Here is a 25,360-nt window from a genome sequence, read left to right on the forward strand (position 1 = left end):
TTGTTATCTTCTAGACTGCTGGCCTTAACACCACGGACAAGGAAATGGAAGTCCTGCAACTGAGAAATGTGTCTTTTGATGACGCTGGGGAGTATACCTGCTTGGCGGGCAATTCTATCGGGTTCTCTCATCACTCTGCATGGTTGACTGTTTTTGAAGGTATCAGTGGTTCTTTCTCTCGCTCCTGAATTTCTTTTCTTTCCCTTTCCTCCAGCCTGGCTATCCACCCTCACATTTGTCAGAATGAGGTCTTTTTTGACTTAAATTCTGTTGAAAATGTGAGAGGAAGCCAGGGCAAGTTACCAGTACTAAAACTCCCTCCCCTCTCTCTCTGTCCTCAGCATGGCTCCTGCTCCATCTAAACTCTCTAGATGGGAGAATGTGGGCCATGCTCTGCTGTATCTTAAATGAAATCAAAGAATGCCAAACAACCCATGAACTGTCTCCTACCTGGTCAACCATGAAGTAAATCAACAAATAAAAATAGGCCAGAATTGTTTTAAAAAACAAAGGTCACATGAGTATATTTAATGGTCTCAGCCAGGTAGAACTTCACCTTTTATAGAAGGATTGTTTGGCAGCGCAGATCAGATTTCACTTTGAACTGTCTCTACCATTCTGCTCTTTAATTGGTGTTTGCATTGGATTTGGTGTAAAGCTGATTTCCTTTGACAAGCGCTACAAATGACATGTATTCCTGATGTCATTTCCTGCTGTGAGCACAGCGGCTGGCTTTGATAATTGGCTCGCTGTAGTGGATGTGTCTCATTCCTGAGGGTTGGAATGGGCATTTGTCCAATTATCAAGCTGCTTGTCAGTCAGCCTCTTCACACAAGTGCAGCTCACTTGTGTTGCTGGTGTTGGTTAGGGGTGTAACAATATATCTCAGTCGGTATGGCACCCTTGGTTTGGGATGTATTGCAGATCAAATAGTTGGAAAGAGTCCAACATGTAGTACTTCCAGCACAAATGAGTTGTAAGCGATAATCTTGTGCTAACATAAGGCAGCAGATTGCAGTGTGTAATATTGCTCATTGTTTCCTGTTGCAACTGTGTACAAAACCTGACTATTTATTAAAAAGTTCTGAAAAGGCATATGGGCAGCTTGACTAACCCTTGGAACAATTTCCATCTTTTCCTGGGCAAGTAAAACTGCCTTGTCAAATAAATAAAAAGTTGTATTGAAATAAGTTAAAACAAGTTAGAAAATAAGTTACAACCTGATATTGTATTTGATTTTGTGTGGGTGTTTCAAGAAGAAAGAAAAGGACTAGTCAAGTCTAGGGGATTCAGTATTAAGAACCAATACTAGTCCTAACCTGGAGGGTGTAGAAAAGGAGAAAATGTGGAAGAACACAGAGGAAGACGGACTGGTTTCCAATATTAGAGAGACAATCTGGAGGTGGGTTACCTTATCGAGGTTCCAAGCCGACTAGCATTTCAAGTCCCTCCGACTCGGCCTCGCCAACGCTGGGCGTTGCTCTCGTGGGCCGTTAGCTCCTTCTGGCGGTTCAGTTCAGTTTTTGGTGGTTGGGGGATGGGTCTCCGAAGAACAAAGCTGGTTTTTCACAAGGGTCCGGGCGCAGGAAAGGTGTGAAGTTGTAAGGTCTCGAAAACGCTTCTAAAAGGACGTCTCTGGGCTTTATCTCAACTCGTACCACTTATTCAATTGTCGCGCTTTCCCAGCTGAGCCTCATCACGTTACTCCAGTGGCTGCGCGCGCACCTCACCGTGACGTCCTTTTTATCAACCCGCAGCTTAACCACACCACCTTGTTATCCTCTCAATGAAAACCAGTCCAGTTTAGGAAAGGGAAAGGAAGAAAGAGGAACTATAAACCCCGCCCCCTTTACTCCTAACACCTGTTACAATCTAATTTAATCAATAATGACCTCAACAGGATTTAAAATCCATAATTGTTTTTTTTTTTTCTTTAAACACACCCTCAGAGCAGGTACTTTTAACATCTTAACTCCTGTGCACAAAGCCACATCCCAAGCCAAGGTATGCACCGAACTGTTTCCATAAAAGTGGAATCCATTACACCCCGAATATTGGTATGAATAAACGTTGGTGTTTTTAACTGAACGGGAGGAAAAAAACAAGATCTGAATTTGACAGGTGTTAGCAATTTTATAAATTCAATTTAGCACGTAAATCTATTGGCTTTTTTTTACCAAGCAGGTTGTCGCTTGTATTACCAGCACCAACACACAGCTCACTACTCTTTTAAAAAAACGCATTACAAAATTATAAATGAAGTTAGAATTGGACATAACAATTTAATTGATCATGTCAGACAGTTAAACTACTGTATTGTGCTCATGTTTTGTAGCATGCCGTTTTAGACCTACAGATAGACATGCAATGTGAACTAGAACATTTGATAAAGTAGAAATGACGTGCAGTGTTGAAAGTTTGTGTGTGAAGTGTCAGTGCTGTGTATAAAAGTCAGAACCTTTGCACACTCATTGTAATACAGAATGTGGGTTGTTTGGGTTTTTCCCAACTATTTCCTAGTAATTCAAGAGACTAGAGTCACTTCTCATGTTGGCAAAGACAGAGGAATTGAAACTCTGTGCTTGAAAGAAGTGATTATTGTTGTGGTCAAGTTTGTACCCATGTCTGTCAAAGGCTCTGGTTTTTAGACATGGCAACAGTGTGTTTGAGTGGGCATGTGTTTTATTGGTGTTGCTGTGTGTTTGAAAGCATGAGTATGGTTAGTGTGCTTGGGTATGTATAGTCAGTTCATTCATGATAGCTGACCCCAACCCCCCCCCCGCCTCCTGTCACCCTGCGTCCCCCCCTCCTCCATCTAGCTGTCCCTCACTATCCACCAGCCAATCACACCTACCTGGAGGTGGTCATCTACTGCGTGGGCTTCTTTTTCATCGCTGTCATGATCGCCATCGCAGTTATCGTCAAGATTCGTACCTCCTCCAAGAAGAGTGACTTCAACAGTCAGCTGGCCGTCCACAAGTTGGCCAAAAGCATCCCCTTGCGCAGACAGGTAACAGAAAGTAGATAGGGGGTTTGGAATATTTATATCATTTCTTCTCTTCTTTCTCAAACGCCGTGCCATTGGCTCAGATTTGTATGAATTCAAAGCTTTTATATTTATGTTGATGCAATCACCCTACTAAAAGCATGAGTTCATAGAGCTTTCAGGTTCATTGTAGATCCTTGAGGTCTTGTACATCAGGTAGGTGTGAGCACTCAAGAAGTGTTTCTGCTCCATGTGCATGGTACTCCTGAGTGGTTTGGGTGGTTTTTTTTTTACACAGTTCTTACAATAAACATGCTTAAGAAATTCAGTATTCTGTAGTTTCCATTTTCTTTTGATCACTTTACTAAATAAGTTCCTGCTGCTGGTGTCTGTTTCACTATGAGGGGAGTAATGTCAGGCGTCTTTACCTCAGGTGTCTGTGGACTCGAGCTCCTCCATCCACTCTGGAGTGATGCTGGTTCGACCCTCCCGTCTTTCCTCCAGTGGCTCTCCAATGCTGTCAGGGGTGTCTGAGTATGAACTTCCCCAGGATCCCCGCTGGGAGCTTCCCCGGGACAGGTATGTATGTCCTGGACAAAAGCTTCAGGCAGGGCAGCATCTACCTTACAGTTAGAAAAGCGATTTTCGCACCAGAAAGTTAGTGGTTTAAAATACTAAAACAGACGCACAAGAAAAGTTTCTCTTACACTTGAAGTACAGTAGAACACTGTAGTTGTAAGCACACATATACAGATGGTGTTAGACTCCATAAAATATTTTCTCTTGCATCTTCTCTCCCTTGCAGACTTGTTCTTGGGAAGCCCCTTGGTGAAGGCTGCTTTGGTCAGGTGGTGATGGGAGAAGCACTGGGTCTCGACAAAGAGAAGCCAAACCGTGTGACAAAGGTTGCAGTCAAAATGTTGAAATGTAAGTAAGCGGTCTTATTTTAAAGTTGTCAGACAGTCTTGTGTGTATACAGTCAATGTGGGTGGAAAACTCTTCACTGCATAGTAATATATTTAACAGAAGCCTCAAGTCCATCCTTCAGGGACGAGAAAACTTCTGACACCAAAGCTGTGATGAACAGATACTGAGAGACATCTGCCATTGGATCCCAGCCACCGTACAAATGGGAGAGCAGAGTAAAAATTTATGAGAACCCTTGACATCCCATATAAAACAGTGTTCATTAAACTGTACAGGGAAGTGAGGATGGAGGGAAAGTAGCATTTATTGTCTCGTACTTGAAGTACCTTTCCCCGGGGAATGTTCTCCAAGACAAACCTAACTATGTAAGAGCTACAGTGCGAATGCTGGGTCAAGGTGATTACTGCGAGGCATTTTTTAGCCTTTTCATCAACAGAACATCGACTAATTACCCTAATATGATTTATTTCCCTTCCCCTCCAGCTGATGCCACAGAGAAAGACCTGTCAGACCTGATTTCAGAGATGGAGATGATGAAGATCATTGGGAAGCACAAGAACATCATTAATCTGCTGGGAGCCTGTACACAGGATGGTAGGACCAGACAGACAGACTGACCCGCTCAGGCCAACACATACACACACATACTATTGTCCCTCAGACAACAGCTCTGGTGTGAACCTTACTTTGAGAGATGTGTAGAACAGCATGAATAAACGATTCTGACACCGGCTTCCGAGCTCACAGTTTGAATTGACCACAGCCGCTGCCATTTCTCTCCAATCATCCCTGATGAAAAACTAAAGGAAAACTGACCTCTAATGACCCTCTAATGTTGCTTCTACACTGGAATACAAATCTCTTCTTTCACTCCACTTTATTTACCAGCTGTTCTGACACTGAAATGTACCTTAGAGTAAATTATTTGCATGTATCCTTGATCTCAAAGAATTTATTACCTCTGCCAAAGAGATAGTTTGCTTTGGAGACGTTATGACCCTTTCCTTAGTGCTTTGACTGTTTTATGTAATAAAATTTGTGTCTCGACTTAAAATTGTCTTTTATATGGCATCTTTTTATGACGATTAAATAATTCTCATATTTTTTTCCGATTGTTTATAGGTCCTCTGTATGTGATTGTTGAGTATGCATCCAAGGGGAACTTGAGGGAGTACTTGCGAGCTCGGCGTCCACCGGGCATGGAGTACTGCTACAACCCTGATCAGGTCCCTGTGGAGAACATGTCAATCAAAGACCTGGTGTCCTGTGCCTACCAAGTGGCCCGAGGCATGGAGTATCTGGCTTCCAAGAAGGTATCAAGCACAAGCAGCCATTCTCACTCTTCCATATTAAATTTGCAGAATCAAGTAAAGCAACATCTTTCTATTGTATTACTTTCCTCGGTATTGAAAGGCACCACAAACTGCCTTATATAAGCACAATTCTTGTGGTTTTACACAAGGGGAAAGCATTAATTAGCATTAGCATGAATTCAGTTCTAATAATGTCTGTTTTCATTTGTGCAGTGCATCCACAGAGATCTTGCTGCTCGCAATGTTTTGGTAACAGAGGACAACGTGATGAAAATAGCTGACTTTGGCCTGGCAAGAGATATCCATCACATTGATTACTACAAGAAGACCACCAATGTGAGCTCTCTTCTCATTTGTTTCATGTTATTCACAACTTTGGGAACATAAATAGTTGTAACACGCATACCTTCTCCCACAGGGTCGTTTACCAGTCAAGTGGATGGCTCCTGAGGCGCTGTTTGACCGGATATACACACACCAAAGTGATGTGTGAGTATCACGTGTCATAGCTTTTTTTTTCCCGATTCAGTCTTGATGGAATGTGAGGGAAAACATTTATTCATGCAGAAAACTGAAGACCTTCCTATCTGTTTCTGTCTCCAGCTGGTCATTCGGGGTGCTGCTTTGGGAGATCTTCACCCTGGGAGGCTCCCCGTACCCAGGCGTCCCTGTGGAAGAGCTGTTCAAGCTGCTTAAGGAAGGCCACCGCATGGACAAGCCCTCCACGTGCACTCATGAGCTGTAAGGAAACACTATGCATCATAAGTCAAACATGCTGCATTTTTCTCTGTCTGTTCAGTTACTGTTTGAACTCTTATCCAGCATTTCCTTATTTGGTATTTAATGGCACAGCAAGGCCAAAATGTCTTGAAATTTATGAGTGTTTTTATTTATTTATTTATTTTTCCAGGGAGTCAAATTTAAAATTTTGCTTGAAGAGCAACAAACCAATATTCAACAATTGCCCCAAGTCAACTAAAACCAGCTGAAGCATCCTTATACTGGTATTTGGAAAGTTGTAAACTGCATCCAGATTCTTTCATGCATGAATGCAAATGGTATTGAAATTGTAATAATCATACTGGAGAATCAGATCAGAATCAGATCATATTGGATAAATAAAGTTTTTTTTCAGTAACTGATGGTTAAAGAGTTACACTGAGAATGTGTCCAAACTGAGTGTCCTAATTTGATGCACATTAATTGCACATGTTCTGGCACATTAACTGAATAAGTCTTTTCTCTGAGTTTGTCCCCAACTAAACTCTAAACCAGATGCTGCCTACTTCAATAGCAAAAGTGACTGGAGAACTTTTTTCCAATTTGACTTCTTGTTTCAGAGAGTATCAGACGTTGCCAGCGTTTAGTTTGTTTTAGTCCGTAAAGGTTTATGTAGCCTGCACAAACAAAACCTGAAAATTAACGGCACTGTAAAAAAAAAATTGTTTTGAAAGTAACTAACTGGCTTTTAAATCAAAGCAAACCTTGGTTACTGCTGTGTGGCACGCTTGGCCCAAACAGAGTTGGCATTAACATTTACATTAGCCATGCTGTTGTATATTAGAAAAATTCCAGGTGCTTAGCAACGTAATAATGTTCCCTACCATTGTTTGTGTGACGACCAATAAAATGAAAAGCTCACAGACTGCAGGAGCTCTGAATGTACCATATTATTCAAGTCAAATTTTATTTGTATGGTCCAATATCACAAATCACAGATTTGCCTTTACAATCTGCACAGCAATACAACATCTCCTGTCCTTACACCCTCGATTTAAATAAGGAAGAACTTCTCCCAAAAGAAAAACCCTTTTAACATGGAAAAAACTGGAAGAAGCCTCAGGAAGAGCAACAGAGGAGGGATCCCTCCCCCAGGACAGACAGACATGCAACAGATGTTGTGTGTACACAATAGACCAGATAACAAAATTACAGAAATACAACATTGACAAACAGGATGACAACAGGATAGATAGATTCAACTGTATTTACTGTCACTCTTCAGCTACAGCTGGATGTCCTCAGAACAATGTAACATTCTTTAATGTAAAACCTGGTGTTGGAGATTAATGCTGCGAAACAAAAAGCAAGTTGATTGATTCTTAACCTCTTCTGTCATGCAGGTATATGATGATGAGGGACTGCTGGCATGCTGTACCCTCTCAGAGACCCACATTCAAACAGCTGGTAGAGGACCTAGACCGCTGCCTGGCCATGACATCCAACCAGGTCAGTCCTCCTCTCCTCACCTTGCAGAGAAACAGCAGATACGTCTTTTTTGAAAGTCAACTGTTTCATTCTTTCTCCCTTTGTGCATACAGGAGTATTTGGAGCTGTCTGTGCCTCTGGACCAATACTCCCCCAGCTACCCCGACACCCGCAGCTCCACCTGTTCCTCCGGCGAGGACTCCGTTTTCTCCCACGACGCTGGAGCCGAGGAGCCCTGCCTGCCAAAGTTCCCCCCCCACTCCAACGGGGCAGCCATTAAGAAACGCTGATACCTCATCTCCATTCAGACAAACATTGACATTTCCTCCGCTCCCTGCCTCATGGGGTTGGACTCTTCCCCACATTCCCAGAGATGAAGCTAAAAAACACTGGTGCTCTGTGAGAAAGTGAGCTCGGAGAGGCCTTGTAGAACGTGTTGGATCACATGGACTGAAGAGAGCAGCCGTTTCCCGGTTCTCGGTGGTGACGATGTTTATGGGGCACTTTGTATTATCCAGAGTGGCAGTTTGTCACCATGTCAGAAGAGAGCAGACTCCCACTCTTCTCTCCTCTTTGGGCATTCCACGGGTCAGGAGAATCGAAAGAACTGACTACGATTGTCAGGGTTTTTGTTTGTTTGCTTTCTGCCCTCCGTGGTCGTTTCATCAACAGTGAAGGACAGCATTCTGCTTTCCCGACCAAATCTAGAGAATATACAACCAAGGGACATGCAGCACCGTGGTCCACTGCATTATTCATTATCTTCTTGTAAATACAGTTAGAAAATTATAAATATGAATATATATTTACACTGTACTCTTATTTTTATTACCATAATTGATTTATTTTCTTTTGTACAAGGACGCTTTTGTTTGATCCATTTTTGAATATAGTCTGTAGGGGCAGTTGTTACATGAGAATTTCTTAAATTGCTGAGGATTACATGGCCAGTTGTTTTTTTTTTTTGTTTGGTTTTTTTTTTCCTGTATCACAACTTTGATTCCCCTAAATTTATTGCATAATCATCAATGGAAAAATATATATTGGTTTTTCTATTTTTTAACTTCTAAGTGCTTTTCATGACACAAACGGCAATACAGTGTAACTCAGTGTTTGGGGTTTCTCTCCAGCAGAAGTGCTAGATTTATGAATTTTTGATGCGTCTGTGTGTGTGCGTGACTGTGTCTGTGTCTGTGTCTGTGTGTGTGTCTGTGTGTGCATGTATGTGCGTATGCCAGAGAGAGTGTGTGCGAGTGATTGAAAACAGCAGGATGTGTGGATAATTTTATCTGGTCTCGTTCAAGATTGTTCATTCACTTCAAGGATGGTCACAACTTTTAATGTTCCTGGTTGTACACCATTCTTGTTTTAAAACCCAGAGTAGTTTGATTCAGTCAACGTCATGCACTTCCACTGTGCATGCCTTCCGTGTGATGAACTTATCTTCTACTGTAAATGCTTTAACAGGAGTTACATCTGCTACCATATAATTTCTGATGAAGGGTTGCAGAACACGTATGTCATCGTAAAAGGATTACATTAAATAAAATGCTATCGAAAAACAAACCGCCCAAGCTTTCAGAGTTTGAACTGAACTCCATAAACGGGTCTATAAATATCCACATTTTCATGTTTGTGATGTAAATCATGTTTACAGAGATGGAACGATGGCCACTTCAATCTCCCACCCATTTAACACGGGTTGCTGGGGGCTGATTAGATATGATAATGCGCTGCTGACATCAGAAGAAATGTTGGCGAGCGCAGAGAGCCACAGCCGGCAGTAAACATGTAATTTATGGCCGTGTGAATGGCTTGGCAAGTGCTGGTGCTACACTTCCATCCATCAGCTCCACCAACCTTGATGCCCGTGTCTGGCTCTGGCTTCCTGCCATTGGCTGATGCATCACCTGGATTGCAGTCTCCATGCAACAGGCTAAACTCAGCCGCACAGTGCGACTGGCTCTTGACCTTTTTTAAAAGCCAGCTCTTACAGCTCGGGTCATACGCAGTTAGCCTTACAGTATTTCAGCAGAGGAGGAGAGCAGTGTATCTGTGAATGCTGTTAAATAGAGGACGCTGGGATTTGTAAGGTAACACCATTATACTGTCTGCTCAACACCACGTCATGGCCTCCAAGGCTGCAAGGTCACTTATTACGATTTCCACACACACTTCCTGGATTCAAACAAACATATGACCTTATTGTTTTTGGGAAAAATATCATCCACTCCTGGAAACGGGGAGCAATAAAAGTCTCATCTGTGTGCCGTGGTTGAGGTGATGATGAAGAGGTCTATTTAAGAACAGAAAGGAGAGGAGAAGCCTTGCTTTATAACCTGCTAATGGTGCAGAGCGAGGAGCAGAGGTGCCATTAGGTGGAGGGTATTATCACTTTGGACAGATGGCACAGGAAGAGTTTGGTGGATCAAAGTTCATCAGATATCCTCCAGTATAGCAACAGTTAAATTGCCAGTTCTCTGTTGATAGCTGTTGATTTATGAAGCTAAAAGTGTCTCTGGGGGGAGGTGTCAGTATGATTATTGTTAGCAGTAATGATTAGGGAATGTGACAGTGTCTCATTAAATGGTTTCTAATCACTGAGATGAAAGAAGAAGGCGCTGCTATGTCCTGTTTTTGTCTTCTCAGAGAAATTACTATCTGATGACTGACTGGGGAATGTAAATTGATTTGGGAATACTGGAATTTCTGCCATCCAAGCATATTACCCGGCTATAATTGGTACGTTAAAGCACCAGCAACACCCTTCCTCACTTCTGGTCATACTCTGTCCCTTTGTGCAAGCTATTGTCCTTAACTACATTCTATGCAGGATACACATAGAGATGAATATAATAAAAATGATCCATGCGCTCAGTATAGAGTTACTATGACAAGAGATTGTGTTAAACAAAATGATATCAGTGATAAAGGTTAGCTGTAACAACTAAAAGATATCTTTTTGTTCTTTACTTAATATTCATGGAGAATATTTATGACTACAAAAGCTGTGTTCTGGCTTTTCCAGTTCAACCAAACATACATTTAAAATATTGTGTGCCTTCTTGTTTGTTTTAAATATGTGTGTCATTACACCTTCTGTGGGAATGGCACAGAATTACAGAACTGTGGTTGGGAATTTCAAAACAGGTGTTATCTTACAGCAAAATAGACAAACTATTAACAACCCAAACATTTAGTGTTGGAGATCTTACAGATCAATCTGTAATCTATATTTTGCCCACAAATTAATTAGACCAGACTGATTTGAGTTTGATAGATAAGGTGGATGAGTGTAACCACCCATCATATAAGAACAGCATTAAAAACCCTACATTTGCCAAATATTCTTTATTCTTTTTACAATGCCTTGAAGGTGAAACAAAGTTTTGATACTTACTGTATACTTGTCATAAAATTAAAGTGAATCTCCACCTGTTTTTACACATCCAGATCACTTTACTCATCTTGTGCACTACTACTCAGCTTGTGAAAACAGCTGATGACAGTGAGGTCCTCTGTTGCATGTGGAGAAGTTTTGTCAAGTCTGAGAAAACAACTCTGATCATCAAGGTTTTCTCAGTTTGAGTTTGAGATTCCTCATTTTTAACAGAAAGTCTCAGTTTCATATTCCCAGTTAAAAACTGGGAATTCCCAGTTAAAAACAAGTACAAAAGATTTGCAGTGTTTACCAGGAAAGGAATAGATGTTAATGAGCTGCATTATGGGAACTGTAGGGGTTTTTTGGTCTGTTTTGTTTCTGTCTGTCACATGTAATTAATTTGACAATATTTGTATTTTCAGACAGACGGTCACATTGTAAACAGATTGTTTACATGTCACTATTAGCTATATTTCTTCTTTGGCAGATGTATCCTCTTTTTTATTGAAGTTAGTAATTTAGATTTTTCAGCTAACTGCAGTTACAAGATTTTGTTGCCTTGTAAATGCTCTTATTAAGCACATACTGTGGGCATGAACACACCCTCATCTTGAAAACATAAATCAAAAAAAATGTCCATATTATTTGCAAATAACACATCTTTTATTAAAGCCAGTAATTAGAACAAGATGAGACCCCTGCATGTTTCCCTGGTGGCCTGTTAGATGAATTGCTGTGTGTTCTTGTTTACCAGAGATGGTTTGATTTATTCCAGTTTGGGATGATCATCTCCAGGTCTAGAGAAAAGCCTGAGCCTCTCCATTAATCTCTCCACCCTGTGTGTTTCCTGTCAGCGCTGACAGATGACCTGCCCTTCAACTCTCTGCCACCCTGTGGAGGAGACACGTCGTCAATCAGAGATCATTTCTCAGCTGCAGTTAGGAGAGAGGGTCTTTGGAGGATGACGTTGGTGGTGATGATAGCACTGGCGATGAGGGTGTGTGTGTATCTGGTGTGTGTGTGTGTGTGTCTGCTTATTTCAGCCTCCAGGAAACAGGAGTGGTGACATCAGCCTGTTGTTGTGCACCTCTGTCTCCTCACAAATGAAGCGATTATTTATGAGAAAGAAGGAGGGGAGTTGAGTGGTGGGGAGCAGTCAATGCACATGAGGGGACAGAGAGAAAGGTTAGCGGAGTACAATACTGGAACTCATGAATATCATTCTGGCCAGCGTCCATACGCAAGGTGAAGGAGACAAACATCTCTAGTCCTGGCATTCCTCCCTATTCCCGAGCACATGAAAAAAAGAGACCTCAGACGGTTCAGACATGAAGTGTATGTGCGTAACTGCAGCAGACGGGCTTAACTCTGGTGCACCATAGATTGTCGATTTCAAAACAGAAGAGGAATTTCAATTTTGTGTTGTTTGCTCACTGTGACAGATTCCCCACCCTCATTTCCAATACTTAAGATGATGAACAGCTAGCTGTTTTGTGTCTTAAATGTGGCTGCTGCGGTTTTGGGTGTAGTTCAGTCCTAATAACATACTGTACAGCAAACAAAATATGTAATGTCTTTAATGGTGTAAATATTTTGTCACAGAATGTTGAAATCTTGGCAATGAACCCAATGTTGGCCTCCTGAGGTAGAAATGACAGAGAAGGCAGTGGGTGCCCTCGCCTCGTCTGTGCTGTTTGGCTGTTGATGTGTCTGTCTGCACTGAGGGCCCAGGCCCCTGTTTGTGAGATAGCTGTCTGTATGACAGGTCCCCGATGCCCTGCCTGCTCTGTGGGACAGATATGACAGAAAGGGTGAGCCTGGGGCACGGCCTGTCACTCACTGCATGTCTCACTGTTGTCTGTGAGTCACTGCCCCTTTCCTTCCTTTCCCCACATCACAAAAACCATAAACAGATAAGTTTATGAAGAAGTATCTGATCCCTGCACTACATGTCTAATGTTAAAGTTGGATTTAACACTTTAGATTACAACCTGCAAATTACAGTGTAACTTTTTAGTAAATATAAGGTATGATTAAAATACTTACTGGGACAAATATGTAATTACAGGGGAAGAAGATAAGTGGGTAACACATTTTGTTTACAAAAGACTTCATAATTTGTACATAAGACTTTCATAATTTAGTAACTGGATAACAATGCACAACAATTAGGGAAAACAGGGTAACTGTAACTGAAAAAATATTTACCAAAAAACAATCAAAAAGACACACAATCAATCCAATGTGACACATGGACAATTACAGTTATAATGGGCTTATTATAGGGTGGGCTGTAGAGTAAAGTGGTCTCTTGTTCACCCCTTTTTCAAAGTAATTACAATATAAATATTGGGTATACAGGCTATAGCATTACTAATAAAAACCCAAAACTTGGTTATTATATTAGGTCATTTAAAATGTATTGTAATTGTACTGTACAGCCTTATTTCCTGTACTTTTTTTCTTTTGTAACTACAGATAAGAACCCACTAAGTATTTCACTGATACCCTGTAGGTACTAAATATTTCCAGTGTAGTATTTGTTTGTAAAATATTTGTCTGAAAAAGTGACAGACAAGACTGAAGTTAAGAACATTTGTGGCAAGTTTCAGCACATTGACTGATAGTAAAATACATAGCTGGCATGATTTTTGGAGAGAGTACTTATAGCGTCTGGAGGCACGGGTGTGGTCAGGTAAATGAGATGGGTGAGGGTGTTCGTTTGGTGTGGAGCTAGCAGGGGGGTGGAGAAGGGGCAGCAGTAGTGGTGTCTGCGCGACAAGGTGTGTGTTGGCGCCCGTACAAAAACTGATGCCTACAGGCATGGCCCCGCCTCTTTCCCACCAGATCGACTTTCTTCAGCGCAGGAATGAGACACAGACACCTCCTCCAGGCTGAGACATATAATCTGGGCCTGTCAGGGCCTTTATCAAGCAAGATCAACTAGTGCGTTGGGCCTTTCTCCACAGTCCCCACAGGCAGCAGGATACCTGCACACGCATTCCTTCGACACATCCCTGTCCCAAGAGGCGTATCACCTGTCTTTTATGGCAGCCTGGCTCGAGGGTGTGGGGAGGGGAGAGCTGTGAGGTACAGTTGCTCCTTTGCATTGTCCTGATGGAGAAGTAAGAGAGCAGCATGGCCTTCAGTTTGGAGGATTTTTATGATCCCCTGAGAATCAAAATGCAGAATGCTGATTAACAGAAACAGATTTTGCGTTTTCTTGCTAGTTTTGTGACTGCAGTTTATTTCCGCTGCAAAGATAATGAAGATACGAGTCGTTGATTGTGACAGATGAGTGCAGGAGGCTTTTTATAGCCCCTTGAGGATACTGCAGCCCACCTTTAGGAGTCCTCCTCAGCTCAGTTGTCTCAACTCCTTCTGAGCTGGAAGGCCCTTGTGCTGTGAGTGACCAGATAAGAGAGGGTATGAATCAAAGCGGCAGCGTCGTTGTGCACAGGACTCTAATCATATCACTCGCCCCTGAGCCATGTCTTTGTACTCTCTTTAATTGAATTGAGCCTGGGATGAGATTGGCTGACATACCTTCCAGTGAGTGAGCCGCACTTAGAGAGCGAAGCAAAGAACAAGAGCAATTTGGGATGGATGTTTTTCCCTAAAATCGCCTACAGCTCAACGTTGCATCTTCCCTTTTGTCTTGCAGTTTCACTTCCACAGGTTTCATCGCTGTTAACAGAGTTAACCTCAGCCTTTATTGCCTTATATGAAATAATTGAGGATTTAATTGGCGTGTTTGCGACGCTGCAATTGCTTATTAAAGACAGATTCATCCAACATGACAGATTTGTGCTTTACGATGCTTGCTGTGACAAACACTTACCTTATTAAATTTCTTGGTCATGTGTTAATGCATTATTTGCTCTGGACTCATCAGTGAGGACATCTGACGTCAACTTGTCCTCAGTCTTGGCCAACTAAATCACTGGTATCTATCAGCTGGCCTCATGAAGGCACATGAAGATTAAGTTAATGATTTAATACCTCAGAATCACTTTTATATGTGCCCTTTTCCACCTCTGTTAATCACTTTGTGCAAAGAACTGCCTCCATTCAGATTACATTCATGTGTCCAACAGTATCTACAGTATAGAAACACCATGACGTGTAGGTACATGTCTGACTGAAGTCTCAACACCTTTGTGACTCCTGTATGAAGCACGTTTGCCTGGAGCGGCTGGGATTTTCCCTAAGAAGAACTGAAGTGAAACAAATTTGGTCTTTCTTCCTATTTTGTTTTTTGTGCTTCCCGTGCAGCCAGGAGGCCAAACCGTGAAACCCAAAAAGAAATGGAAACAGACAGACATAGAGGTCTTTTCAGGCTCCTTGGCCCACAATAGGATGTGGGTTTGAAAACTAAAGAGAGAGCAGTCGGTGTTAAATGTGGCTGTGACGTTGAGTTTAAGTTATCCAAACAGGCTTGATTCCCAGTGAGGCAGGGCTGACCGATGAAGAGGTGAAAAGATGTGGTTTTAGAATATGTTCTGTACGTGCCAGGCAGCAGTGGATATAATGAGAGGGTGAGAGTTTGGCACAGGAGACAGGAACACTTTGTGATGTTTGATGACTAATTTTTGCCAAACACAGCGTGGCCAAGTGCTCCTTCCAATGTTGAGCTCTCAGGGTGAGTGGTAACTTGGCTGAACTTTCCTTTATTACTTGAGAAGTTGATATGAAACAAGGCCATGAGGCACAGCTGTTAATGCTATACAAGACTGAGGGATGTGCTGAGGCTGCATCGCTTGTTGAAACACACTGAATCCTCAAAGATCATTGACCATCACGTACTGACAAAATCTGGAAATCTATGTACAGTATTTTCTGTCATAATTCAAGGCATTTCATTCCTAAATAAAATGATACATTGTTGTCAGAAATACAAGTTGTCAGAAATGCAAAATATAAAATAGTTGTGATGTGATAACAAATTTATTTCACACAGCACATAGTTCAAAATAGTGTTTTAGAATGAAACCTGTAATTTGCGTGTTTGTGTATGGAGTTTTGTGGATTAATATCTCTGCAGCATTTCAGATTCCTCTGCTTCACAGCGGGCATGTTCGAGTTTCCAGCTGCTGTTTCATGCTCCGTTCTCTATGCCATGCAATTATGCTGGTTCCCACCCGAGGTTTGGATCTGGGTGGAGCTCTGCGAGGAGTAAGCTCAGGCATTAACTGCTCCTCACTGAGCCTAACTTACATAAATCCACATGTACAGTTTGAACAAAACAACTCAAGACACACACAGACAGACTGCACCAAAGCACAAAAGAAAATAAACCATAAAAATTGCTGCCGTACAGGAAATGGCTCTCCTTAACTGGATAAGGCACAAACAGGCACCACCCATAATTTAGTAACTGATTCACATTTGTATTCACTCTCTTTGTAAATGTTCGTTACAGTGTGGCATCACAGGTTTGTGGGAGGGATGCTTTTGTTCAAAAACATCTGATATTTTAGAATTTGCTCTCTGATTAATATCAAACTGCCCCAAAGCAAAGAAAACATCTAACATTCTGGGCTCTTGTTTTTTTTATTCATCAAGTTTATGCTCTTTATTTCATTTCATAGCTTACAGTAGGCATACACAAGAGGACATGAGAAGAGAGAAAGAAAGAAAGAAAGAAAGAAAGAAAGAAAGAAAGAAAGAAAGAAAGAAAGAAAGAAAGAAAGAAAAAGAAAGGAAGTAAATTTGTTGCCAGTAAATTTATAATTTGATTTAACAATGATACATAAAATTGCTGCTTTGGATCAGATGTTGAGTACCACATGCTGTATTTCTGCTGCCTGTCTGGACAGGGAACAATGTGCAGAGGCCTGGACAGTGTGTTGATGGCAGACAGTATGCTGCAGGGCCTCTTTGCTTGTGACAACAGAGTCGTTGTGAGGTAAGGCTGGCAATGCCTGGCACTGAGGCTGCAGCCCTGCCAGTGGCCTTTCAGCCACTCTCTGCACAGCCGCCTGTCCAGACAGACTTTATTTTATGGACCACATCTCCCTCTTGTGGCAGGAGTCAGTACTGAGAATCATCAAGCAGTTGAACAAGTCTTTTCAGAAAAACTAAAAGATTGCATGCAGCTGTGTTGAAAACAAATATTCCTACATGTATGGGTATTAAAACCCTTTACAAACCTTTATTGGATTATCTTAATACGGATTATCATTGGTTCATGAAAGTTGACATTTTGGAGATTAATGATTTTTACAAACAAACATTTTTCAACAAATGTACTTTTAATCATGTTGCCCTTTAAATGCATGTACACATTTTGTATTTTGAAAAAGGATACATGTATTATTTAATATAAGGTAGTTTTTTATGCACACAGAACACATTAGGATGGTCAGAAAAGGTTTCCAACTAAGCTGCCTTTTTTGCCTTTTTTGACCTAAATAAGTATTTTTCAACTTTGCATTTTGTCATTTTGTCTTTTGGCAGACACTTTTATCCAAAGCAACTTACAGGCAAGGCAAGACAATCAAGCCTTATTTAAAATATATATATATATAAAGTAAAAAACAACAGGAAGTAGACAAGTGCAACAAGAAATACCATACGCAACATTTAAGCAGTGCAACAATCAACAAAGCTCTAAAAGGGTTAAGAGGCTCAAGCGTTGAGGTGTTCATGGAAGAGCTGAGTTTTCAGGTGTTTCTTGAATGCACCAAGAGGGTCAGCAGAACTTTGAACTGTATCTGCCAAAAGTCATAAAACACAGAAAGATTGGTTAAGTTGTTACATCTAATTCTTTAGGCTAAAGATAAGCTGTGTGCCATTTACACAGAAGCACATTGCATTTACCAAATAAAAAAAAATTAGAGACCTTATTTCATAAACATGAGACAGTTTTCATGTAATTATGAGATAGTCAGTCATACTTAGGAGATATGGAGGTCATAATTATGAAATACAGCCTCTAATCCTTTTTTCTTTGGTGACTGCAGTGAGCTACTGCTGAAACAAATTTCAAAAAGGTTTCACTTAATCTAAAACTGAATAAGCTATAGTTCACAGATAGTGGTTCTGATGGCATCAAAGCAAAAAAGCAGACATTTCCTTTATCTAAAATGAGAGTAAATGTGTTTTCCATCTTCTGTTTCATCATTGTAATTAGAGCTGAAATGATTCGTCAATTAATTAATTAGTCAGAAGGCAGAAAATTAATCTGGAATGGTTTTGATGACCACTTAATTATTTGAGTAATTTTTTTAAACAAAAGAGGCAAAAATATATTTTTAATATCAAAAATATTTGAAAATGTCACCTGATCACCATCTGATCATATTTTATAAACCAAACAATTAGTCAGTTAATCGAGAAAATAATTGGTTGATTAGTTAATAATAATGAAGTGAATTGTTAGTTGTAGCCCTAGAAGTCATATTGAAATACAGATGTTATTAAACTACCAGATCTTGCACTTTTTTCTGGTATAACACTATTCTTTATTGTGCTACATAAGAGATTCATATCATATATGGGTGCTGTATCTTTTTCTTCTTCTTTGGGTGTGTGTACGTGCATGCCTCTTGAAAATCTCAGCACTGGTTGCAGTTGAGAATATAAACACCCTCCCACACACACACAGCCACTGCCACCTGAATGCATGCACAGAGATTTCCTCCTGCATGCTTAATACCTCCTTGCTTGCTCTCATGACTGCAGCAGCTTGACATAGTTTCACACCTGATAAGAAGTCCACAGAACAGACTCCTGGCAGTCTATTCAACAACCTCCCTACCACCAACCCCCCCTTACTGCTGTTGTTTTAAAGGTTTCCTGCATGTGTGATACTAAATAATTCAGTGTCAGCGACGCTGCCTACAGGTCCTAGTGCAGAGAAAACAGCCTTGCTCGTCATTCCTGCAGTATGCACTCACACAGCAGCTCCTGAGAGAGGCAGAGAGAGATAGCACACATCCAGGGAAGCTGCAGAGCACCCACGCCCACCGGGGATACACAGGACTCCCCTTACTCCCTCCCTCCCTCCCTCCCTCTCTCTCACCCATCCCCTCTCTCTCAACTCTGTGCTCAGCATTATCAAATCTGCTGGGGTTGTAGGCAGTGTGACCATCGGCTCTCAACAAGCCACTTGCCACTGACTGAAACTTCAAGAAGCTCAGTCACACAGATTCCCCTGTCTGCCTGCCGAAGGATGCTGGAGCTCGGACCGAGATGGCTGAGGCTGATCTGCTTGTCGGTTGTGTGCCTGTTTCTCTGTCTGCCAAAGGAATCAAATGCCAGGAGAGCCCCCAAGATACCCCGCTGTCCTGCGACTTGCTCCTGCACCAAAGACAGCGCCTTCTGTGTGGATACCAAGGCTATACCAAAGAGCTTCCCCCCTGGAATCATCTCTCTGTGAGTGGAAAATATATTTATGTGTCTTTCACTCACCAAAAGCATCTTTTCATAACCTGTATGAAGTCGCAGCAGTATGCAGGCTGGTACAGATGGCTACATCACTGATGTCACCCCTCATTATGTAATGATGCATGAAATCCCTACTTGTTTTTTAAATACCTAACATTCAATAAAGGCATTTTTTTTCTTCTGTTGTATTCTCGATGCTATGTGTCTTTGCATTGACATAGAGATGTACACCAGACAGCATTGCGTAATAATATTAATAATGTCCCTCTGCCATATGCTGAACTTAGTTAAGGGAACACAGCAGTAAAATCCTGTAGAGCTCCAGGGAGAAATACTAACAATAGATTCCCTATCTGACTGCAGGAGACCTGCTTCTCCTCTGAGAGATTCAATCTTGAAGAGAGATTCACTCAGTATAATGAAATGGAAAGCTTAACACTTGATGGAGGAAGGTTATGTTTTGCTGAGAAGGTTACAACATGCTCCCTTTCATCTGATATTGACCCCTATCACCCCGTTGATTGAGTATTGAGTTGAAACAGTCCAGGGAATTCAAGAGCACAGGCTGCTGGAGGTGTCCTCATTTTTCAATAGAGAAGAAGTGAAGAAGGGAAGTTATGTGGCCTAGTTTTGAGGAGATTTGATTTACAAACCGCAAGGACAGATGTGTCCTGAGAAAAGAAGGGCCTCAGAGGGAATAAAAATGATCAAATGGTCAATGTTGTGGGAAATTTTCCACCATCAACCACATGACGTCACATTTGTGAGCTCTGTAACATCTGCATCCTGCCATCTAGAAGCCTGGCTGATGAGCTTGTTTGTCTGGACAGGACGATGGTGAACGCAGCCTTTACAACAATCCCAGAGGGAGCTTTCTCACACCTTCACCTGCTGCAGTTCCTGTGAGTGCTCCAACCTTCAGTACAACAGATTATTAAGTTTAACACATCACAAACCTTCAGTATCTCTCTCACGACCAGTTAAACTCATGGTAACACTTTATTTCACAGGTAACGTTTTCACACAGTCGATGTTGTTGAACACGCAGACATCTTTTGTTTTGCAGTGACAATGAGAGGACTTCAGCTACTAGAAATGAATGGCGATTGAAAACAGTGGTGACATAGCAGTAATAAGAGTAAAGTGGCTCTGTATCAGTGTCATTGCCAATGACTGAGTCCCTTCAGTTCTGCTCTGCCACACAAAGGGCTATTTATCTGCTCAGATGCAATCATGAGTGTGTATGTGCAAATGTGTGTGTGTGACTTTTGTGTGTAGGTCTGCATGTGTTTATGAGTATAAATCGCCTGATATATTTATGTTGTTGTTTTGAACTTTTGCCTCGCATTGAATCTTTGTTTCCTTCTTTCTTTAGGCTCTTGAACTCCAACACATTCACCACAATTGCTGACGATGCCTTTGCTGGTCTTTCCAACCTACAGTACCTGTAAGTGTCTAACTTTATGTCTCTAAGTGCAAATATATTACGACTGCAAAATGATTTTGACTGAATTAAGCCTTTTAGACAGTAACTTGCTAATGAAATATGAATAAAATTATCTTATATGATTTTTATATGTACTGACAAAAAAGAGACCTTTTGCTCAAGGCACAGTTTTAAAGTAAGATTATTACTTTTGAATAAGAGTTTTCTTCTTACAAGTGGAAATTTAAAAAATCTGCAAGAAATAGAAGTTAAATACACTTAGGGGCTTTGCTGCTATAGCTTTACTTGGTCTGGTATGACCAGTGGTCATGTTAGCTAATGTTAGCTAATGTTAGCTAACTTAAGCTATATAGCTGACATTAATTAGTCTGGTTTCTGACTTTGACTCTTCTCTTCTTGTGCTATTGTTAAATTATATTTTTAACAATTATCATTATGCTGTTGTAATTATGTATTGTAACTGTTAAAGTGACACAGCCTCACTTTAAAGCAGGATTATGAGCTATTTTCAGTGTTGCACTGTTTGTCTCCAGTAAATCTTGGTTGGTTTATTTCTCTTGGTTGATGAATAAAATCAACTTGACCTAATGCTGCAGTATAAGATTTCAGGTGTGGACTCTGCAGTATGGCAAAGAATGCCAAAAGTAAAACTGAAAAATCCTCTTATGACAGAGAGCACACTGCCTCTGTAGTGAAATAAAGCTGAATATGCCATTTTGTGAATTGATGGGCTTTAGAAAGTAGTTAGCTGATGGGCTTGGAGTGTGCAGCTTTCTGGCTCTGGCTGCAGCCCAGCCATCAGGCCTCTCTGCATCACCACCACTACCGCCGCTACCCGCTGTGAATGCTAATAAAGCCATATTTTCATATCCAGCCACCTCTACAGAGTCTGCACATGCTGTATGTCCTCGACAATCAATAGACAAAACAAAGACAGGATGGACTCAAATGATGCTGACACGTAGACCTTTGTAATAAACGCTGCACTCACATTCACTGTCTTATTTTTATCACATTGACCACAAGCATTAAAAGAGCTTTTAGCATAAAAGTCATTGATTTTTTTTTCTGTGCAGTTAGTACACTTAATGTATCAATCAGTTGGGCAAAACAAATCACAAACAAACAAACAAAACACAAATAAGGAATATTGATCTGTATTTTCACAGCCTCGTTTGTGGCCAACCCAAACGTATTCCTAAAGATAGACAGGCTGTTACCTTTTGTAAACCCATCCTGCTGTTACTGGATATAATTGCTGCTTACTGTCAGACTCCTTTTGTAGCCAGCACTGACAACACAAGCTCCTTTCCAAACATGGATGACATTCTATCACACTGGCTGAATGTCACAGTTTGTCATCACTGTGTGACATATGAGTGATTTGTTCTTTCTCAGGTTCATTGAAAATAATGACATCCAGACTCTCTCAAAGTATACCTTCAGAGGACTCAAATCCCTGACTCATCTGTGAGTATTTTGTTGATCTAATAAGATGAAGAAAACATGAACACATGCTAAAGCACATACCATACTAAAGAATTCAATCCTGGCGTGATATCACTTTGCACCATATACCAACTGAGAAGCTAACGCTTTCTTTATAAACATGATATTTTCACCACATTGGAGATTATGTCTGCTGTCAACCTGAGCAGAGACACACAGATTATTCATAAAAACATAGTAATAACAATTCCTTCTTATGGGCTTTTTCAGATCTCTCTCAAACAACAACCTGCAGCAGATGCCTAGAGATCTCTTCAAACATCTAGACATCCTCACAGATTTGTAAGTGTCCCTACTCTGAAATCAAAACAGTGTCTGGACATCCCGAGAGGTTTGACCTTGCAATCTGTCACTATAAAACACTGGTTTTCCGTGGTTCCCTGAGGGTTTAGTGGAGCACCACACTCATCCGCAAAACTGTCTGGCTCAAGTGTGTGGTTTGTTTCTGATTCAGACCATGCTAGTGCACTTTTTTGTCTGTTTTTCCTTCCTGTTTAGACTCTTTACTGAGAGGAGGCTTGGAAGACCTATATTAGAGAATCTGAGAGTTTCTCTTTTCCCTTAATGTTATTCAGAGACCTCCGAGGGAACTCTTTCCACTGTGACTGTAAAATCAAGTGGCTGGTGGACTGGATGGAAAAGACAAACACTTCTGTTCCTGCCATCTACTGCGCCAGCCCCTTTGAATTCCAGGGACGCAGAATCCATGATCTCGCACCACGAGATTTCAACTGCATCAGCGCAGGTTTCACCTTAATCCTTGACTTTTTTTGAACATTTTGCTAAAAACACGTCATTTCATGGTTTATAAATATTGTCATTCTGTATTTTCCTCCTATAGATTTCGCTGTTTATGAAACCTTCCCCTTCCACTCTGTGTCAGTGGAGTCTTATGAGTTCAATGGAGATCAGTTTGTGGCCTTTGCTCAGCCTGATTCAGGTTTCTGCACCCTGTATGTATGGGATCATGTGGAGATGGTCTTCAGGAGGTTTCATAACATTACCTGTAAGTTGCTGACTATGAATGTATAAAATTGCACCATGCTATTTTTTCTAAATAAAATCTAATGGCTTTTTAACTTCCATGTGTCCCCCCTGCAGCTCGTTCTGCTGTGTACTGCAAACCAGTGGTGATAAACAACACACTTTACATGGTTGTGGCTCAACTTTTCGGTGGATCTCATATATACAAGTAAGGCTTGAAATTTGATCCATTGTATTAAAAAACATGACCTTAAAGGAGTAGCTTGACATTTTAGGAAATACACTTTAAGACTCAACTTTAACTTTATTTCTGAGAGTTAGCTGAGAAAATTGATACCACTCTCTTGTCTGTGCGGTAAATATGTAGATGGAGCTGGAGCAAGAAAGCGAATAAGCAAATTTCCCAAGACGATTGCTTGAATTGTAAAAAGCTCTTGGAATACTATGACACGTTTTTTTTAATGTTAAATAACAGGTGGGAAGAGGACCCACAGCGCTTTGTAAAGATCCAAGACATTGACACCACTCGGGTAAGGAAGCCCAACTTTGTGGAGACCTTCCAGCTGGATGGAGAATGGTACTTTGTAGTAGCAGACAGTTCCAAGGCCGGCTCAACCAGTATTTATCGATGGAACAGCAATGGTTTTTACTCCCATCAATCTCTCCATCCCTGGCATCGGGACACCCATGTGGAGTTCCTTGACGTTGGGGGAAAGCCTCACCTCATCCTCTCCAGCGCCTCTCAGCCACCGGTGGTTTACCAGTGGAACCGAAGCCAGAAGCAGTTTGCTTTCTACTCCCAAATCACTGAGTTAGCCGACGTACAGATGGTTAAGCACTTTTGGGTGAGGAAAGTTCTTTACCTTTGCCTCACACGCTTCATTGGCGACTCCAAGATCCTCCGCTGGGAAGGGCAGCGTTTCGTGGAGATCCAGACTCTTCCCTCTCGGGGCTCAATGGCAGTGTATCCCTTCACGGTGGGCCTCCGCCAGTACCTCCTCCTTGGAAGTGATTTCTCCTTCTCCAGGGTTTACTTGTGGGATGATCTCACTCAGCGCTTTCAGCCCTTCCAGGAGCTCAACATGAGAGCCCCGCGGGCGTTCAGCTTGGTATCTGTTGACAACAAGGACATCCTGTTGGCTGCCAGCTTCAAAGGCAACACCCTGGCCTACCAGCACCTGGTGGTGGATCTGAGTGCCAAGTAGACATGTGAGAGTCAAAGAGAAAGGAGGTGTTTCTGAGCATTTATCAACACGTGCCAAATAAATGAAAGACTGCAAAATGTTTAAGCCATGTAACTAAAGGTCTGCTGATGTTTTAAGCAAGGTAACTAATTAAATGATTGTTTAATCTATTTTATGCACTATCCCTTAACATCTGAATGAAATCATGTTATAATTCACAGTATCAGTAACAGGCCAACATAAATGTCATGTCACTGCCTCTGTTCAGCTAACCATATCCCTTGGCCAATGTCTTTCTTTTTTGGTATTATGTTGTATATTGTACTTTACTAATGTGAAAATGAAGTGCATGTGCATCTACTGAATTATTCACTGGATGAGACTGGATATTGCAAGTGAGTGTAAAACTATGGCGGTTAAGTTACAAGGTGTAATTTATCTGTGTAGCATTTTGCATGACACTGTACAAATGATATAACTATGTAAAACAAGCAATATTTATCATTGCAATACCTTAAATCCTTGATTATGTTTATATGAGAGATACCCTTATATGCCTGTTTTGCATATAATGTTTTACTGCATTAATGACATGGGGTCAGAGCTGGCCTGAGGCATAAGCAAACTTAAGCAGCCACTTATGGGCCCTCAAATGAAATGAAAATGCAAACTAATTTAAATGTTGTTCTGTTCATTTTCTCGCCATAATTTAAGTTTTCATAATTTCCTGATTTTGTTATTGTGTCCTCCCAGTTCAACAGTGGCATTTTGGGAGAGAGAGGGCGCCATGGGAGTACTAAAGCAAATTTGGGGAGTGGGGACTATAACAAATAAACCATTTAGGGGACATAACACAAATTATAGAGTGTATATTAAAGCTATTAATCATAACCCTATTCTGTGTTTTTAAATGTACAGTCACAACCTGTATTCAATTGTTGCTGTGTATTTTTGCACATGGGCTGGGAAGTGGGCAGGGGGTATTATTAAATCCTGCTTTACGGCCCCTGAGAGAGCCTGTGTCTTTCT

General features: G+C 41.2%; 2 protein-coding genes across 4 annotated transcripts in view; both read left to right on the forward strand.

Moving 5' to 3' along the window:
* fgfr1a (fibroblast growth factor receptor 1a) overlaps window positions 1-9,000 on the forward strand; it is a 28,823-nt gene extending 19,823 nt beyond the window's left edge. The window contains exons 9-19 of one of the 3 annotated variants that reach the window (XM_067604425.1): window position 777; window positions 2,841-3,010; window positions 3,420-3,565; window positions 3,792-3,913; window positions 4,397-4,507; window positions 5,036-5,226; window positions 5,440-5,562; window positions 5,645-5,715; window positions 5,830-5,967; window positions 7,350-7,455; window positions 7,548-9,000. In XM_067604425.1, the coding sequence (XP_067460526.1) occupies window position 777; window positions 2,841-3,010; window positions 3,420-3,565; window positions 3,792-3,913; window positions 4,397-4,507; window positions 5,036-5,226; window positions 5,440-5,562; window positions 5,645-5,715; window positions 5,830-5,967; window positions 7,350-7,455; window positions 7,548-7,724 (1,356 nt within the window). In that variant the 3' untranslated portion in view covers window positions 7,725-9,000. Of the gene's footprint in view, window positions 1-14; window positions 160-776; window positions 778-2,819; window positions 3,017-3,419; window positions 3,566-3,791; window positions 3,914-4,396; window positions 4,508-5,035; window positions 5,227-5,439; window positions 5,563-5,644; window positions 5,716-5,829; window positions 5,968-7,349; window positions 7,456-7,547 lie in introns of all 3 variants that reach the window. The other 2 variants (XM_067604405.1, XM_067604416.1) reach the window with 2 other exon arrangements.
* A 9,861-nt stretch (window positions 9,001-18,861) lies between these two features.
* lgi3 (leucine-rich repeat LGI family, member 3) lies at window positions 18,862-25,344 on the forward strand. The gene is made up of 9 exons (XM_067604436.1): window positions 18,862-19,195; window positions 20,038-20,109; window positions 20,583-20,654; window positions 22,053-22,124; window positions 22,374-22,445; window positions 22,739-22,908; window positions 23,005-23,169; window positions 23,265-23,355; window positions 23,623-25,344. The coding sequence occupies exons 1-9, from the start codon at window positions 18,993-18,995 to the stop codon at window positions 24,350-24,352; spliced, it is 1,647 nt and encodes a 548-aa protein (XP_067460537.1). The 5' UTR covers window positions 18,862-18,992; the 3' UTR covers window positions 24,353-25,344.
* The last annotated feature ends 16 nt before the right edge of the window (window positions 25,345-25,360 follow it).

This window comes from Thunnus thynnus, chromosome 2 (genome assembly GCF_963924715.1).
Source record: "Thunnus thynnus chromosome 2, fThuThy2.1, whole genome shotgun sequence".
Taxonomy (NCBI): Eukaryota; Metazoa; Chordata; class Actinopteri; order Scombriformes; family Scombridae; genus Thunnus; species Thunnus thynnus.

Coding starts and splice junctions, on each gene's coding strand:
- lgi3 (XM_067604436.1), top strand. CDS start 18,993: ATGCTGGAGCTCGGACCGAGATGGCTGAGGCTGATCTGCTTGTCGGTT. Junction 22,909..23,004: donor TTTCAACTGCATCAGCGCAG/GTTTCACCTTAA, acceptor TTCCTCCTATAG/ATTTCGCTGTTTATGAAACC. Junction 23,170..23,264: donor GAGGTTTCATAACATTACCT/GTAAGTTGCTGA, acceptor TCCCCCCTGCAG/CTCGTTCTGCTGTGTACTGC.